The sequence below is a fragment of the Colletes latitarsis genome, chromosome 7, assembly GCF_051014445.1.
Source record: "Colletes latitarsis isolate SP2378_abdomen chromosome 7, iyColLati1, whole genome shotgun sequence".
Lineage (NCBI taxonomy): Eukaryota > Metazoa > Arthropoda > Insecta > Hymenoptera > Colletidae > Colletes > Colletes latitarsis.
Window position 1 is genome coordinate 5,574,640 of NC_135140.1, and position 19,250 is coordinate 5,593,889.

General features: G+C 40.6%; 1 protein-coding gene across 6 annotated transcripts in view; it reads right to left on the minus strand.

Annotated features, from left to right (window-relative positions):
- Positions 1–4,836: 4,836 nt before the first annotated feature.
- LOC143343454 (uncharacterized) overlaps positions 4,837–19,250 on the minus strand; it is a 54,999-nt gene continuing 40,585 nt past the window's right edge. For all 6 annotated transcript variants that reach the window (XM_076768365.1, XM_076768369.1, XM_076768364.1 and 3 more), the window contains 3 exons: positions 14,518–14,719; positions 13,276–13,416; positions 4,837–10,786 (listed from right to left, as the gene is read on the minus strand). In XM_076768365.1, the coding sequence (XP_076624480.1) occupies positions 8,863–10,786; positions 13,276–13,416; positions 14,518–14,711 (2,259 nt within the window). In that variant the 5' untranslated portion in view covers positions 14,712–14,719 and the 3' untranslated portion in view covers positions 4,837–8,862. The remainder of the gene's footprint in view (positions 10,787–13,275; positions 13,417–14,517; positions 14,720–19,250) is intronic.

The following is a 19,250-nucleotide window of genomic DNA, read 5'->3' on the forward strand; positions in this document are numbered from 1 at the left end:
AGGAAAAAATTCTTTACTGAAAATACATTGTCTGACCATGAATGACGATTCCCCTAAAATTCGGCAAAATTGAAAAGTTTCAAGTCGTTCTAAAAAAAATTATTTTCAGTTGCAGGGGTCAATTACAATCATTTTTGGTCATTAGACATACCCCTGAATTCCTATGCATTTTCGAGAAAAAAATTCCTCACCGAAAATATAATTTCTGGCCAGAAATGTCTGCCCGAATTTTCACGTGAATCTTTAAAACGTCATAACTTCTGAACGGATTGGACGATTTTAATGTTTAAAAAAACAAACTACGCGTATTTTGATGGAGAATATGTAAGGATTGCAAAAATATTCGAAAAGTTGGTCCTTGACACCGCAAAATGAGAAAAACCCCATAAAAATGGTCCAATTTTCAAACAGCAATAACTCCTACAATTGTGAATATATTTCAATGAAACTTTTTTCTGAAGTAGAGCTCATAGGTACCTACTAAAAAGTATTAAACAACTTTTCTGTAGGTTGTCAAATAAAATTACTAAAAATCAAAAACGAATTTTTAAATAAAATCGACAGGGGGTAGTGCCTAAATTTCTTGGCGAAAAAAAAAAATTTCGAATTGTTCTAAAAATATTATTTCTGGGTTCTGGGGTCAAATACAACCATTTTTGGTGAATACACATACCTTCGAAATCCTACGTACTTTTAAGAAAAAAATTCATTACCGAAATTACAATCTGTGGCCAGAAATGTTTCCCGGATGCGTGTACATAAAATAATCATAACTCCCGAATGGACTGGAGGATTTTAATGTTTCGAAATTCGGAAAACGCGTATTTTGGCGAAGAATATCTAGAAATTCTAAGAAAGTTCGAAAAGTTATTCCTTAACCCTGTACAGTGAGAAAACTCCGATAAAAAGGGTCCAATTCCTCGTTTTTATCACTTGATATGTAGGTATAGTCCAAGTATTTTACTATGCTTTGGTGAGAGGGATACCAAATATTAGGTCATCTGGTATTTTATATTACCTCGACGATAGCCTTCGAACTGAATTTTTGCATTATTGTATTTGTAAACTAATTAGTCGTCATTTTATCCATGAGTCAAACTTCAATTTTGACAAGAAGGTGCCAATAATATATTTGCGAGATAAATACTAAATATTAGGTCGTATTTTATATTACCTCGACGATGGACTTCTAATTAAATTTGTGCATGCTATTTATAAATTCTTTACCTATTATTATCGTTAATTTTAAATTCGAGTGAGCTTGTATATTAATATACACAATTTTAAGACTCATCGTTGTAACATTGAAAGGAAATCGGAGCAACGTTCCAGCGTGAAATTTCACACGAGACTCGGGAAATCGGTTGGTCTCGAGTGGCCTCGTCAGGCTCGTTTGTGCTCCGTATAAACGTGTAATAGAAAAGTTTGCATCATCAATGGGAAACGAGCCGATAAATCGAAGATCTGCAGTCGCGGTGGCTGAAGCTCGAGCGCGCTTTAATAAGCCAGCCAGGGCTCGAACGTAATGCTTAAAAGGAAGAACGCATTTCGCGATTAACCGGGCAGATAATTCCATGTTTTCCCTCGATGGATTCGTACGGGTCGCGGGAACGCGTAAATGGAAGCGTTCGATGAAGGGTACAGTTAATTAATTATCGGGGCAGCTACGTTCCTTGAAACCCCGGGGACAGAACAATGAACGTGTTAAGCGGCACCGGCGTTACTATTTCGCCAATGCCAAATTAAGACCGGTCACCTTGTACGGAGTCGTTCGTGCATTCGTAACGAACGCGAACCCAGGATCGATTTAATTAATGCGTACGGGGAGTTCTTTAAAACCGTGGCTTCGCCCACGCCTCCCCAGGACCGTTCAATCATTATGGAACGCTGCTACAAGGAAATTTGTTCCTTGAAAAATAATATACACGTTCACGTTTGTAACGTTCAATTGATCAAATGTATACAGTCACTGTCACTAGTATTCATACGCTATAATTATGATTCGCTATAAATGTAAAAAAGCTTATTTTTGAAGCTGGTGTAAGCCCATTTGTTTATACATTGCGGTACTTAGGGGTTTGTATTTTAATAAATTAAATACAGTACTAAGATCTACTAAATGAATCTAAGAACTACTAAATGTATACAGTTACTCTTATTAGTATTCATACGTTATAATGGTAATTTGTTATAAATGAAAAGAAGCTTGTTTTTGAATCTGGTGTCCACTTGTTCATACATTGAGATACCTAAGGGTTTGTATTTGAATAAATTTTATACAATACTAAGATAAAACTACTTTGTAAATGGAATAGTAAGTAACACGGATATAATAAGCAACATCTGGTAAATAGAAAGAATTTATAAGAAAGTTTCTTATCATTTTAACGAATCACCATTAGAGTGTAGGAATACAAATGGGGAGTAACTGTGTGTTAAACATAAATAATTGTAGAAAAACTATGTGGACCACCTAACTATTATAATTGCAACTAATCAATAACATGTCTTGATTTATATCAAATTGTGTACAAGTAGTCCTTCGTCAAAGGTGTTTCTACACAAAGAATCGTCCACTTTCCGGTTAGTACAGTGAATCCCTCGTTAATGTTCGCTGGCTCGAAGTATACTTGTGCTATGATCGCAGGAAGAGCTCAGTGCAATATCGGGCCTAATCTCTGCTATTTAATAAACTCTGTCGTGCAAGTGTTAGCGTTTGCCAAGCGACGTGAAAAGGGTTAGGAAGCAGCGCCTTATACTGCAAAAAGATAAGGATTTCGCGCGTTCAGTAAATCGGCGATTTAAGGTGCGCCCCACGCTAGAGGCGAGACGCGAGGAAGATAGCAACCACGGAATCGTGTCGAGCGCGAAGCCAACAAGCAGAGATCCGATAGAGCGAACTGCTGGGGCGGCTGGTTCTGCCGAAGGTAGGACAGGTTCACGTTCTACGGACAGGTTCGTTCGCGAAAAACTTCAATTTGTCACGCGCGTTCCGTGTCCCGCCAGGACATCTCGGATAACGCGCCGGGGGAAACTCGAATTCTTCGTTCGCGCCTCCAGCGACGAATAATACCCGTGGTTTGCATTTATTTTTCAAGTATAGCACTCCCAGTGCGTATCATAAATATACCAACCCCTTAAAATGTAAGGAACTTGATCTTTTGTAAATAAATTATAACAGCATTTTCTATTCTTAGATAGTGATATAAAAATAAATATTCAAAAACAATTCTGTTTGTTTATTGTAATTAATAATTTAAATGACGGAAATACTGTTTATTCTGTAAACGAAACTCATTTTATTTTAAATCTTACGTACGAAAACAAAAATTTAGTAATCCATTACGTTTCCACCACTATGAATTACATTGAAAATTCGATTTTGCATACTTGCAATAATTCATTCTCTTATAGAAAATTACGATAAATGGGTTAAAACGTTTAAAAATGACCCGTTTATAACTTTAGAAATGTAAGTTTTCGATACTGGAAAATATTATCGTTTTAAACTCTGTGGTTTCGTTCTTTTGAATGTTCTCCAATATCCAAATCTTGATTCACGGAACGTTAAGAAACGGATGAAAAATACTTCCTAGCTTGATTTTTCCTCAAAAGTGGAACGTATCGTCTTAGTTTCATTTTATTTATTTTCAGAGCGGAAGCTAGCGCAACTTCAGCAATTTCGACGCTTTGATAGAAAACGAAGATGGACGAATCGAAGGGCTTCGAGATGGTAAATAAGCGTTTCGCGTCGAAGCTGTCGATGGTTGATTATGAAACTTTGGTGCCAGCAACGTCTATCGCGGGACGTTCCTTCCCAGGCCCCCGGTGGTGACCAAAATTCCTCTTTTTTTCATCGGGTTCCACGGCGAGAGACCGTATTAGGAAACCTGCAGTCATTGTGCGCTCCGCTCTGAACGGCGACGCCGACGACGACACGTGCTTGCTTGGAAAAATCGCGCACGACGTCAAATTCACGACCATTTCGAGGACCAATCATACAAAACTCTCAAGAAGGAAAGTAGTAAAATATATTTTTAATCTTTTTGGCGAGTCCACGTTTGAAACAAAATTTTACAGAATTTATCCTTTTCCAATCACCCGATCGAATATTATTTCAACAACTCCCTTCGGGAGAACAATTATTATAGTGTACCAAAAATTTTCAGGGACACACGGACCACCCCACTGTAAAATGGCATGCTAAAGATGCTCGAGAATTTCTGATGGACGAGGTTCGGCCCGCCATTTTGGTCCCCGGAATTCAAGTTCTCGATAAGCTCGATTCGACGGAGGCTCGCTGTGAAAATATTCTTCTCTAGAGGAGCGCTGTACGGAGATGGTTTTGCACCGCTTCATAGCCTCGTCCACATCGACCGGCGATAAAAAGTCTTCAAGGTGAGCCAGAGAGACGTATGAATGGGCGTATGCATGAATGGTTGGCTGTACGCACCGAGCCAGAGACCGATCGGTCGTGTGGAGTGCGTGCACACGCATCCTCGTTCCTTTTCTGTGTGGTTTGACAGTGTGTGCACGCGTTTACCTGTGTTCGAGCAAGCTGCATCGTGATGCACACGGATCCTCCGACCCATCAATGTATCAATGGAACATTCGGAGGACGTTTAATGAAGTTTCGAAGAATCTTCCGCATCATGCATATGCATTACAGGCCAAAAGTTTCCGACCACCTACTTCGTCGTCAAACAAAGCGAAAGGTCTGGTTCTCTGCTATAAAAATTAATTTCTATTCCCCCTAGTTTGCAGAGAATCTCTCAACGCGAGGGAATTATAATAATAATTCTCAATTTTCAGCGTGAACCAATAGAACAATGGAAATATCAGTAACAATTACGCTTTATTATTACAGACTATAAGAATTGATCAATTTACAATCGGCAATACGTAAAAAATTCTACGTGTCGTTGCACAGGATAATAACGATACGGATATAGGACGGTTCCTGTTGCACCTTCTCTCGTTATTTCGACGCGATCATCGTTCGAGCGCCTCTATTTTCGTACAACGGAGCTTGGTCGACGACAATGGAGATGCGACAGACGCGTTGGAAACGAGAAATCCGCGAATATACGTTAGCGTGTCCCTTTCGAAGGACACGATTCGCCAAACCTCAGGTACGATCGTTTCATTCGCGCTTCCAAACGTTCGCCAACGTCGCCCAACAGTGTCTTGGACATCGTCGCTCCGTCCACGTCTTCGATACGCGCGCAAAAGGCACGATTCCTTCTCGATACATTCAACCTTTCGTCGCAATTCTGCACGACGTACGCGTGCATAAATAAATCGCTATATAATAATAATAATAATAGATTCGAGGGCCTCCAGCCTTGGGCAAACAGACTCATACATTTTGCACGTTTCGACTGGATGTTATTCTTGGTGTATTCTTTAAACAATTTCAAGCAAACGTACGAAGATTCAACGTTTATCAAAATTTATATCGGGACTGATTCCGTCTTTAATTATTCGTAACATTGGAGAAATCAACGTCGAAGCATACAAGATATAGAAATCGAAGACTGGTCGACGCAAGACTGGAGGCTCTCGAACAATAATAATAATAAAAAAAAGAAAAACACGGCTTTTGATTTAACAAAGAGTATAAATAAGACTAGATTTCGTTAGGCGTTATTAAATAATTCGCGTGTAACTTACGATAAAAAAAATATATATATGTATGCATGTGTGTATAATATGATAACATCGCTCGTTTTTCCTCTTTCTACATTTTTCTATTCTCTTGTGTTCCGAGTCTTGATCTCTCTCACGCTCGCTATCACCGTTTCGCTCGTGCGAGGCGCGAACCTCGCGAAATGCATTGCAAAATCGGATCCGAGGAAAGTCCCCCGGGGTTGGCCGAGCCGATAGAAACCTGAATTTATCGCCTCGCGTCCCTTAACGCAGATTATCGTCGCATCCGCTTCTAATCGGTGAGCACGAAACCACTCTTTGGTTAACACGTTCTTTCAGCGCTATGTACATTCCAGTCTCCCATCTTTGGCACGGAACTACGATCGAATTTACATTATTATTAAAACGCGCAGCGGCGATAGCGTCGCCGCGATCTCATGCTTGTTTTCTCTCCCTCTCTTTCGCCCCTGCGCCCATTATATGGTTACTAATTACAGCTCTTGTAACAAGAATTAAACGAGCGTTTTGTTTCTCGTCAAACGATCGATCGAGACACCGTTACGCGACAACGGCACGCTCGCTTGCCGATTTACGACCCTCTCGGGGTTACGCCATCTTGGAGACGTCGGAACCAAAGGTACCTCTCTCATAACAATTCTATATATTTAACTTAAATCAATTTCAATTTTTCTAGTGTGAAAATAAATACTCAATCGTTATGGATAGAGTATCAAATTTCGTGAAAATGTAACGATATTTATTGACGCGTTTAAAGATTAGTCTGGTGCTTCGATATTTGCAAATTATCATTTCAGTGTTCCATATTATTTGCAAGGATTCTTCGTCGTAAAGATAGCGTTCTAATGTGAAAATAAATACTTAATCGTTATAGATAGAGTATCGAATTTTGTAAAAGTGTAACGATATTTATTGACGCGTTTAAAGATTAGTCTAGTGCATCGATATTTGCAAATTATCGTTTCAATGTTCTGTATTATTTGCAAGGATTCTTCGTCGTAAAGATAGCGTAAACCTGTAACGGGATTAAACATAGATCGACTTTGTATAATTTTATTTATTTCTTCGATTAAAAAAAAGATCACTGGGCGTCACGTACCGGTTTTACTCGTGTTATCGATCTACTAGAATGTACTACTACGTAATGTCAACAAGCAATTTATATAGTCATCTACGTTCGTTGACGAGTAACGTACAACGAACTGCTACGTTCTCGATCATTCGAAGTGGACTACAAATGGCACGTAGTAATACGTTCTTTCGTCGATCAACGAGCAGTGTTCGTATACGTTAATAATTATACAACTTCCTTATATGAGTTATCATTCAATGGCAGTGAAGTTTATAGGTTTGTCTATGATTATCACGACTCGTGTTTATAGATTGCTAGCAAGCTACACGTTTATAAAAAAAATGACAAACAGTGGATACTTTCGCGTTTCTCAGTTATCATTGCACAGTACTAGAAATCTTCGCTGATAATATAAAATCAATAACAAAAAATTACTTAGAAGTTTGCGTAGAATTACTACGTTCCTATCGATCGCCAAAGAATTCTGCACAGTACTGTTCACGTTGACGAATTCCAAACTGTAAATCACGTACTATTACCAAGCAATCCCATTTCACCGACCGGCATTTTCGATCCCTCGAAGCGAACAGTAGATCTCGTGGTACCGTTCATTGCAATTTCCAACGAGATTGCTACGGTTGACCATGCTCGACAGGCAATTGTACGATCATGTTCAATTCGTTGGAGCTCGTAGTAATTGAGGCTATCGCGTGGCACAACAACTGGATCATATTGTCGACAGATTCGTTCAAGGTGCATTATTATTCCCGCCTTCTTCGTTGGATCATAGACGATAGTTGATACGCCCGCGTAGCTAATAAAGCAAGATGACGACGAAATCCTTGTACTATATTTGCTTCTTAATGAAATTAATTCAAACGGCAGTTGTAACGCCGCCATTAATCTTTCCCAAGTTCTTCCATCGATTTCGACTATCGTTGTTCGCGGGTCGACAAGCGAGCGTGCAACGTGTGTTCGACAGAATTTTATATACTCGAACGGCTCAAGGTATATTTTAACCCCATCGCGCGGACGACAAATTATTAAATAACTACTTTCGAAGGGAGCGCGGCGTGTGTAGGCTCGATTCACGTAGGCGCATTTTACGCGCGTTATGAAGCACTGGTATTCAACTATTATGACATTAACGGTCTATTAATCGCGAGCAGACGGTGAAAGTTACGGAATTGTCTTGCAAGTTTAACATAGCCGACTTTCAATCGCGTTCGTAAGAAAGAAGACGTATAAATACTCCGGTATCGAACGAGATTTCTGAGACGACGAATATCCCCGTTGACATAAATTCTTCTAATTACTGGTACTTTCACTTTATTCCCGTGTATAAATTGCGCGAGAACTCCTAACGATACGGTAATAAGGCAGTTAGACACCATTGGATGCGATAAATGCAAGTAACGTTTGCAAAAATAAATTTCAACGTTCTTAGCAGCATCTGTCCTCTTCGTTCTATAAACGTGTGCATTATTCGAAAAAATAGATACTTTCGAGACGATCGTGTTTGATCGTTGCAAAATTTGATTAACTCACTCTTTTATGAAATGTTACTATTCCAAACTATAAATTTCATCAAATTTAAAACTCTCCATTAATTGGTACTTTGTTCAAAAATATATTTTCATTCGTTCGAATGCTCTCGATTCCCGAATCGGCCAAAGCAACTGCAGCGTCTGCAAATAAAAAGTAAGGCCCCTGCTCTACGAACCATTAGGTCGCAAAACAGTATTACGGTAATGATTCTTAAGATGAACACGGGATTTACACTCTTGAAGTTGATTCTCTCGGTTGTGAGAGATAGAAACGTTCGACTTACGAATCACGTGTGTTCATTTTACGAATCATGTATGTTCATTTTAACAATCATTACTGTAACCGCTATGGCGATTCAAGACACAGTCTAAAACAGAGACCTTCCTGTTCTCTCCGCTCCCTGAAACGCGACCGTCGTATTTGAGATCGACCATCTTGAAAATCTCTAAAAACCTCTTGCGTTCGCCTAAACGCACGAATCGTCGTATCGCGTCGCATCCTCCTCGACGCTCGATGCTATCAAAAATTACGTAAAGGCAAAACCAGTATCACTTCGGGTGATAAGTCTCGCGGTTTCACGTGAGAGGCAACGCGCGATGATCGTCGACGAACCCCGTGGACACGTCCACTATGTTTGGATGAGGACCCGGCGAGGGTAGCACGTTCGTGTCACTCTCCGCGTCCCCGTCGACGATTTCGCTGTCCGTGGCACCGGTCAACTCGCGCACATTGCCCGGAAGATAGTCCTTCCAGCTTCTGAACAGATACCTGGTGAACTTCCTCAGCTGCCTGAACTTGCAGTAGGTGGCGCCCTCGGCGGACTCGAGCTGCTGGGTCTGTATGAGGAATCCCTTCTCCTTGAACGTCTGTTCGAGCTTCTCCCTTTGCAGGGACTTCCGGGTCTTCCTCTTGCGACGACCCTCGTCCTGGTTGGCGATCTTCTGGCAGGGAGCGGGCTGAATCCTCTCGCCAGCCGCGCTGAGGAACGCTCCCGTGGAGGAGCCGGACTGCCCAGCGGACTGTTGCAAGGCCTCCCGGGGGAAGAACTCGTAACCGCGCATACTCTTGTCCCCGGTGCCGCTGTAGTACCTGAAGTTGCCCCCCGAGTCCACGGACAAGCTCTTCTTCTCCTGAAGGCTGGGCTTCGCGCCCCCGGTGAACTTGAACTTGCATATGCTGACCTCCGTCGCGGGGTTATTGTTGTTCTCCGTGGGCATCGGGGGAATGAAGATGGCGGAACGTTTCCTCTTGGTCGGCTGAGTCTGACTCTGGCCGACCGGAGCGTTCCTCTTCGGTCTGGGTGACACGGGGGGTGGCACAGGGGCGGTCTGCGAGGTGGGTTGGGCAGGTGGCGGGATCACTGGCGGACTCTTGGTCTCCATCATAGAGTAAAGCGACTTGGGTACGATCTTCTGCTCCTTCGGCTGGTCCACGGCCCTGGGGTAGCACTTGTCGTTCTGGGCCATTTTTTGGTAGTAGAGGAGCTGTGACTGGAGCGCCATCGGATGGATGAACACCCCAGCGTTGGGCCAGTAGACAAACCCGGGGTTGCCGCCCAGCATGGGGTCGATTATGTTGTTGTTGTGGTTGACGTTGCCACCCCCGCGACCGATGGCGTCCATCGGACGGTAGCCAGGCTCCGCGGGGAACGTGGTGCCTATGCACTCGACCTCCTCGCCGTCGCTGGACGTCTCGCTCTTCACGTGCCCGGACTCGTACACGTTCCCGTGTTTCCTCAGGAGTCTGATCTTCAGCTGATTCAGGTCCCTGATGCAGAGATTCAGAGGCTCGTCCTGCTCCTTGGAGTGCTCCATCAAACCAAACGTTCGACGGGACTCCTGCGTCAGCCTCTTCTCCAGCAGACTGCTGATCCTGTTCTGCACGTCCGTCCGTTGGAACGGGATCTGAGGAGAGACTCTCTCGCGACAGTCGAGCTTGTCCCTGGGCGACAGTCTCCTCTCCTCGTGTCCAGGCGTTCCAGGCAGTATGGTGCCGTAGTTCTTGTAGATCAGGTGACAGATATCCGCCTTCTTGGGCTTCCTGCCTCTCCTCGGCTTGCTGTTGTCCAGCGTGATCTCGCCCATGTAGGGCAGATCCGAATATTTCATTGGTGGCCTGCTGGTCGCTTGGGATTGCTGTTGAGCGTGGTTATGGTGGTTCGGATTGAAGGCATGGGAGGAGGTCGATGTGATCACCGACCTCCTGGAACCCGACGGCTGAGTCGAGTTCAACGACGGGCACTGGGGAGACGAGATCTGGGGGCAGAGTTCCTGCTGCATCGCCGCGATCCGTTGCAACCAGCCGTGCACGTCCGCGATGGGGCTGGGCGTCGAAGTCGAGCTGGTAGGCGCTGGGCTAGGAACTGTCGGCTCCGCCACGTGCGTCGGCGACGAGTTCAAGGCCTCCTGGGCCAGCGACGCCTCGTAGTGGTCCAGGTACTCCGGGGGCAGCGCTTGATGGTGGAACTTGAGCTTCCAGCGCGACTTCCTGCGGCCACGACTGCAACAGACGTTCGAGGATTCGGTTGTATTACGGTTCGAGATCCATGGTTTTTAACGTGTTTTGTGTGCAAGTCTGTTTGATGCGAAAAAAGTTTTTGTTTAATAATGGGTCTAATCTCCCCCATTAGTGATTATCTCTTGACAACTTTAGGCATGCTTTCTATAAACTTTTCTGTATATAATGGCAAAGATCTCCACATTTTACGAATTTTTCTACTTAACGATTTGAGTGTTAAACAGCCTTCTCGAAGTTTATATTTCATCACAGAAAGACATTAAAACAGTTTTAGAAAGACTCATTGCTAAACACGATCCATTGAATATTTCAATTGAGAATCAATGTGATTATTGACACGTTGAGGATCTCCTAGACTATCATCTGAATTATTCTCGAGCGTTTCGAAATTATTATTTTCAATTTTAATGGGTTTCTAGGAACGCATCAATGATTTTCTGTTTTATTATGCCTATAAGCAATAACTTTGCAGTTACGTCTCGTTTGCAGAGGCGGTAACAATGCAAGGAGAAACAGTGGTTGAAAAAACTTAAATGCTAATGCAAGAGTCAGTAATTTTTCTTAAGGGGGTTTTAACAATAACGACACCCTTATTGTAGCATTTCCGTTTTCAAATTTCGGTTGAGTTTGTTAAATCTATTTTATTCTCTTCGATGCTTATCAAATGGAAGAGGGAAGCTTTTTGTTTCAAAGTTTCGAGGTAAAACTTCGTACCTATATTCACAAAATTTCTTGCTCTACGATTATACTGGACATTTTGTTTAACACAGAACCTCTCGGTAATAACATTTTAATATATTCGAACGATGTTAATAAAAATTCATGAATATTCAAATAATATTTCTACGAGTACTCGAATGGTTCTTATTTAAAGTGAAGTATTATACATAGTACAGAAACAGCTAGGATCGTAAATGTGTAGAGTGTTGGGATAGGAATTGGTCCATCGTTACTAATAATAATAATTATATATTGACGATATACTGGTCTTTCGTTAATGTTGTTTTCTACGTGGCTGCATTCCAGACCACACCTCAGTGGCAGTTTATGCCGCGTAACGTAGCACCTTCGAGCGTATGCAAGGAACACGTCGGTCCTCTTCTATCGTCAGCTCTAACGCGGCTTTTAATGAAATTCAATAACGGTAATCGACTCGCGGCATTTCAACGACGTACCTAAGAAATCATTTTTTGTCACTACAACCACAGAAGACTCGCGTACACGGAACGAACCAGTTTTCCCCCGGCGCCTTATCCTTCTTGCAGGCCGTCTAAAGTGCTTTCTCGAGCGCCGCGAGTTTTACGTCGAAAGGGTCGTTAGAGGAGGAAACGTGTCAGCTACACGGACGACGAGAACCAAAGGAAACGTCCAGATACGTGGAAAAATAAATGTCGCTTGTCGGTGAAAGGTGTCGGACAAATTTAACCGTCGTTAGTCTTCCAATGATTTAATTAAGAATTAAATCGAGAAAATTCCACACGATAGAGAAAATAGTAATATAGACTATTCGTTGGCGGGTCTTTTTTATTTTTTATTTTGTTTCGTTTAAAAATTTATTTCGAAGCTCGTGGAATCGGTCAAGAATAATTTTTAACTTCTGGAAGAAAATAATTAATTGCAGTGGATCGAGAGATAAATCTCACAACAATTGACTTGATTTATACAGAAAATAAAATTAGAGGGGAAAAATTTATTTGGAAGAGAAAATACCATTTTTTGCTTGAAAGAAATAAATGAACGGGGTACGTCAGTAAATAGAAATAATCACAATTATTACTTCGTGAATTTATCGTCGACGTTATTCTTTTCAAAGTGATTAATCGTGGAATTCGTGCTCCTTCTGTACCCCAGAGCAGTTAATTGCAACAAACGATGCAGATCCTTTCGCTGTGTACCATTTCGAATTTGCAATGTCAGAACTGACCTTTCAAAAGTCGATCGAATAACAAGTTTGTGTACCGTTGCTAATAATTTATGCAATAACGCGAACTTTTTTCCCTCGAGCTCGTCGAACTCATTCGGTCTGTTCCTCTCGGCGTACCCATGTAATTAAATTGATTAATTTATTTGCGCGTGCAATTTTTCCTTCTTTGCGCAACGCATTTTCAGCTTTATTATTTCTATCCTCGATGCCGAATCGTTCAAATAATATACATGAAAATACTGTAAACTAATAAATGTTATTCGATTTATAATGATAAGTAATTTGTTCGTTACGCAAGAAAAGATTTCTGTACGTTCGTTCTTGACTATGTTAATGGATTGTTCGGTAAGACCTGTCCAGCAGATCTTGTCTTAGACACGATTAATCGTCTAAACAGTCTTCTTTTTGCAGAAAATTTAAATTAAACTTAGCATCCGGATAGAAATCTTGATGGAGAAAAATTTCAAACGAGATGGTCGATGGTTTGGGTTTAATTTATGATCGAAACTAATATTACTAAAGTATTTAGATTGCAATAGTAAATTACCTTGGTCTTCCTCTGTTAGTGAGATCCGAAACAGTTTGCCCTGGGCTCTCCTCCAGCTCCTGGATCTGATGGTGGCCAGTCTCGTGTCCATGGTGTTTACCATCGATGGACGTCGGAGAAATGTCTGCATCTACTTGCGGACTATGAAATTTCCCATCGATTATCGTGACGAACCAACCAAGGTCCCTTATATCCGCGTTTCTCGATCATAATTCGAAACGCGTAAACAACAAATAAAACGCGGTGAAAGCAATGAAAAACGCTTCCTATATTATACAAACATCCATGGTCATAAATTGTAAAATAATAAAAAAGGTGTGCAGAAGTGATCTAAAAAAGGGATCTTAATAATAGAAATTAAAAATAATAACTGTAAACGGTAGTTTTTGTACTACCCCGGAAAACCGTTATCGAATGTTTTTTAATTTTATAACGAAGTCAAACTTCATACAAGTGATGAAGTGTATAAACTATATGTAAACTTGTGTATGCACGTGACACACCTAATGCTTCGTTACGCACTATTACAAACTTCAGGAACTCGTTAAGATGCATCGTGACCGATAATAATAATCTATATCTTTCCCATGATTTACACGTAACACGACATTGACTCATTAATCTCTCGAAATGGACATTTACACGGTGGAATATTAATACTGTTCTCGTAAGCCGAAGAACAGTTAGGCAAAACACAATTATACAGAGTGATCGGAAAAAGCGGATCGAGACTTCAGAAATATACAGGTTGGAACAAAAGCTTTGTCCACTATGAAATAAACTATTACAACGAAAATAAACTTTTGTATTGCGCGTCTAAAAATTGTTTGAACCCCCTTTTACAATCAACTGGCGGAAATTATATTTTCCACGGTGATATTTTAATTAAAAAAAAAATTTCATCTAACTAACGCATAGTTAAGAAAGGAAGTATATAGGTTTGGGACAAAAGCTTTGTCCACTATGAAATAAACGGTTTTGCCTCGCGTGAAGTAAATAGTAAAATAGTTAAACGTTGCTATTACAACGAAAATAAACTGTTGTATTGCGCGTCTAAATATTGTTTAACCCCCTTCTTAAGATCACCTGGTGGAAACGTCGACTGGAAATTATATTTTCCACGGTGATATTTTAATTAAAGAAAAAATTTCATCGAACCAGCGTATAGTTAACAAGGGAAAGCGTTACATGGATAAGCAATTAACAGATGGTAAGCGTCGTTTAGCATAATCGTAGGCTCACCTCAACGCATTCGTGTCACGACTCCGTTCCTCCTCCTCCTGAGGCTCCTGCTTGACCGCCATGTGGAGCAGAGGTGGCAACGGACACTTTATATGCGACGAGTGATGCAGATGATGCTGCAAAGAGGTGCTGTCTGTGGGGACACCGTCTATACCAGTAGATTGTGCGCGAGGTACGACTTCCTCGGTCTGCATAGTGCCCCCTGAAACATAAAAAAATACCCCATACGGTTATCACGGAGAGGTCGAGCCAATAACCCGCCGGATCGGTTCTAAAGAAGAGATTAAACTTCGATACTTTTCGTTTCCCGTACGGCGACTTTGGATGCAAACGACGGAGAAAATGTTTTTACAAAGATAAAAACGTGTTACGGGGGAGCTTTTTACTGCCATCGCGTCGCACGAAAATAAGACTGCAATTTTAAACCGAGAACTGTCGAGGGAACACAATGTTTCTGTGTTTTGAGTATTCGAACGTTTCAATGATTTAAACGTACGATTCGAACACTTTCGGAATAGAAAATCGTATTTAATTTTCGGTACAATTAGGAAAGTAACTTCAAGTTTATAGGAGCTCTATTAAAAAGAAGATCTTTATTGTATTTACTACAAGGATACAAGTAAAAATTATACAGGCTGCGTTTTGTTACGGTGACTGCTTCAGAAAATTTTCTATTTATTTGATTATTCTTTTTTTGTTTAAGAAATTAAATTTATCTAAAGGTTTTATTATAAATATAACAGTCTGGATTTCCATCTAATAGACGAAAATAATTTTCTATGTAATTTTACGCTACGTCTTTCCAACTTTGTCGCGTGTTAAAATATAGAAAGATTTGTTCGTCTGAGATAAAGGATAAAAAAAAACTCAAGTGACTGATAAATTTTCCAATGAAACGTAGACTATGCACTGGAAAGTATAACGAACGATTTCGTTAATTTTCCTCCAGTGGTGGGTTAGGTGTGCTGCTTCAGAAAATTCTCTATTTAATAGATTTTTTGATTAAGAAATTAAAATCTTAAGGTTATATTATAAATATAACAGTCGGGATTCCTATCTAATAGACGAAAATAATTTTCTATGTAATTTTACGCTACGTCTTTCCAACTTTGTCGCGTGTTAAAATATAGAAAGATTCGTTTGTCTGAGATAAAGGATAAAAAAGACCCAAGTGACTGATAAATTTTCCAATGAAACGTAGACTGTGCACTGGAAAGTATAACGAACGATTTCGTTAATTTTCCTCCAGTGGTGGGTTAGGTGTGCTGCTTCAGAAAATTCTCTATTTATTTAATAGATTTTTTGATTAAGAAATTAAAATCTTAAGGTTATATTATAAATATAACAATCGGGATTCTTATCTAATAGATGAAAATAATTTTCTATGTAATTTAACGCGACGTCTTTCCAACTTTGTCGCGTGTTAAAATATAGAAAGATTCGTTTGTCTGAGATAAAGGATAAAAAAGACCCAAGTGACTGATAAATTTTCCAATGAAACGTAGACTGTGCACAGAAAAGTATAACGCACGATTTCGTTAATTTCCCTCCAGTGTATTCGAATGGAGAGAGTGTTCCCACAGAATTTCGACTTTCCGTTTCGAGGAATCGTCGATAAGCGTATGCATATAGGTCCAACAGGAAAGGTTGCGCGTGGGTACATCCGCCGCAGTGACTTTTGCTCGCGGTGGAAACCTGTATGTTGCGGAATATTCATAACCTTCTCGCTAATGAAACATTGCCGGATTAACGGGGAACGGGAGACGAGCGTTTTCTATGCGTGTCTCTCCGTGCAGCACGCCTCGCGGGGACAAACGGGCGTGAGAAATGGAAGAAACTGAAACAAATGCCCACATGCAAATCGTGGAAACGAGTATGGCGGGCCGTTACACCATCGCCGGGGCCCGTGTGGGCAACACCAGACATCGTCCAAGGCTTCGAAATCGTATAAAAGGTAACGCGACTGCCATTACGTTACGCGATCGCCTTTGGAATGCCTCGGTGCGTCGCCTCTACGCACCTGTCACGTATAATTTCTCATAATGCTCTTTTAAGCACATCGAAACGTCGATGCTTGACGTATAAATAGTCCCGTGCCGGTCGCGTCTTCTTTAAGCGTAATAATAAACGCGGGGCGGTTACACGCGAGAAAGGTCGTAAACGCGCGATATACACCCGTCAAACTGTACGAACAAATGGGGAAAAATTGCGATAGAACCTCCATTATCCTGATATTTGTTTCTGAAATATAGCTTCGCCTATCGAAACATTTGTTACGTTGTTGCGGCGTTTCAAAGTTACTTATGATAAAAGAATTCCGACGATAATTTTAAATAACTCTACCGGGAATCGGGAATGCTTTTAAATGATAAATACACCATTGGATCGTCGAACATCTCTAGTCTTGACATTACAATTTGGCAACTTGATACGTCTCTAGACAACTGACATGGCAGACGTTAATGGCAGATCCATTATAGTTTGAAGTTGTATTACCGTGGCTCAAAATCATTGTACAAGTTATGAAAATGTATCTTCGTCTTGCGATAGGAAAGAAATATTAAATATATGGTGAGAAGTGTGAAAGACTAAGTGGAATACATAATTACAGATATGATATCAATGTAGATATGAACCTTGTAGTTTAGGTTACATTAATCTTGGAAAAATCGTGTAAAAATCTAATTTTTTTCGGGTAGGGTTCAGTCTCGTAACTTTAATATCTTAAATTTGATACAACTCGAGCGATTAATGGTAACGATGGTTTCAAAATTAAAACTATTCTATCTCGACAAATTGTACCGTGTATCGTAAGGCATTGAGGTGCAAATGTTTAGTGTCGCGATGAAAAATTGATTTAATTACCATGAGTTGCTCGACGTTGATGCACAGTCATTAGGAAAAATTCGCCGGTTCTATAAGGTTGACTAATGATTAGAAAGGGAACTTGTACCCGATTCTAACGAACGCGTTACAAGTTAAATTTACTATACGATTCTGAGCCCCACAGGGTCGAAAGCAATGAACTTATATATGTTCAAAAACGAGGAGGGGGAGGGGGGATGTTCTACAAATGCCCATACAGGGAGATCTTTTAAGCCCGTCCGTTAGGTGCCAGCTGCATCTGGTAAAAACCAACTCCCTGCATTCGGAGGGGTAGATTAGAATAACGGTTTTTTGAACGTTCCCACGCGAACGAAACAGTTCACCAAAACATCATCCACCCTGCGATGCAAGCAAATGATAAATAATAAACTGTACTTAAATATATTCCGTCATCTCGAACACGTCCCACAGCGAGAAAGAATAATTAATTCTAAGTGAGAGTTTATCTACAAATTAATTTTCATCTTGTGGTATATTTTTGAATAGTCAAATTAGATTTTAAGTATAAAAGTAATCTTTACGAGCGTCTACGTATTGTTATTTCTATCGATTCCCAGGCAGTTTTTGCTGTCTGAGCAAAAGGGGGAAAAGGAGTTCAGTTTGAGTAGATATTTTGAGCTGATATTTTTAATTTAACGAAAAGCGTGTTCAAATATCGTTCGCGCGAGTTGCGTCGGTCTTGCAGCATCCTCTGTAGTTAACAGGGGGACACATTTAAGAAAGCGTAATAACGATAAATTGATAACTAGAAGTCGCGTGAGAGGCGAAGGAACCCGGGTGGAACGATTATTTAACCGAAAATACGGTTCGACGAACGACGCCGATGACGCGGTATCAAAGACAGACGCAACTCGTAGACCAGCGGAAATACGAAGTAGAAAAAAAAAATGAAGAAGGCGACGCGGAGACGAAGAAGCGTATTGTACATACTGGCTTTACAGCACAGTCGGATAAAAATATTCCCCGGCTGAAAATAGAAACCAACACGCGTACGGCCCACCCAACACCCGCAATTCCTGGCCCATACTTGGCCTTAGTCGATCGGATTTCACGCCTTATGCTACTCCTTTACATAGACCCTTAATAATTCCATGCCCACAAAGCGTTCATTTCGAGCATCTAACGGTGGAGAAATGAAACGATCAAAATTTGTAATTTCTAATAAAAATTGCAACAAATTTACTTGACTGGATTTTTGAAAATTTTTGTTTTCTACGAGAGAATGAATATACATTTATTTCTATTGAATTATTATACATTCCATCGAGTATCTATTTTCAATTTTTTTGGTACAAATAAATACATCGTGCTTGTAGGCAGTTCTAGCGTTAATCCTTGCTTTTACTTAGTTTCATGGTTCAGGGTATGATGCAGTTCTGCAATATGGAGATTATATAGGGAGTGTTTATCCGATGGTAAATATTATAGCGAGCCAAAACATGCTTTCTTTATTTTCTGGTCAATGAAAAAGGTAATTGTGAATATGTAAATACGTCGGGAAGATTTTGTTCTAGAAACACAGGTTTCGACTGATAAGAAGGATATATATTTTCCGAATGGGCGTACGTTTATAAATATGTTCACATAATGGATATATATTTAGATTTCGAGTAAAAATGCTGTATATAACTTTGCAGAGTCTTCTGACTTAAAAATTGCGCATAAAAAAAAAGTTAAATAAACTAATCCTCTATCTTCTCTAGTAAAGAAGGAATCGATACTTTCCTCGCGAATCATCAGCATTAATAACTCTGTGGGGCAAAGCCTCCGCCACAATTTCGTCATTCTTTATTTTCGTCTTATTTTGGCCGCTAAAGTCGCCCACTAAAATATTGACCAGCAGCAGA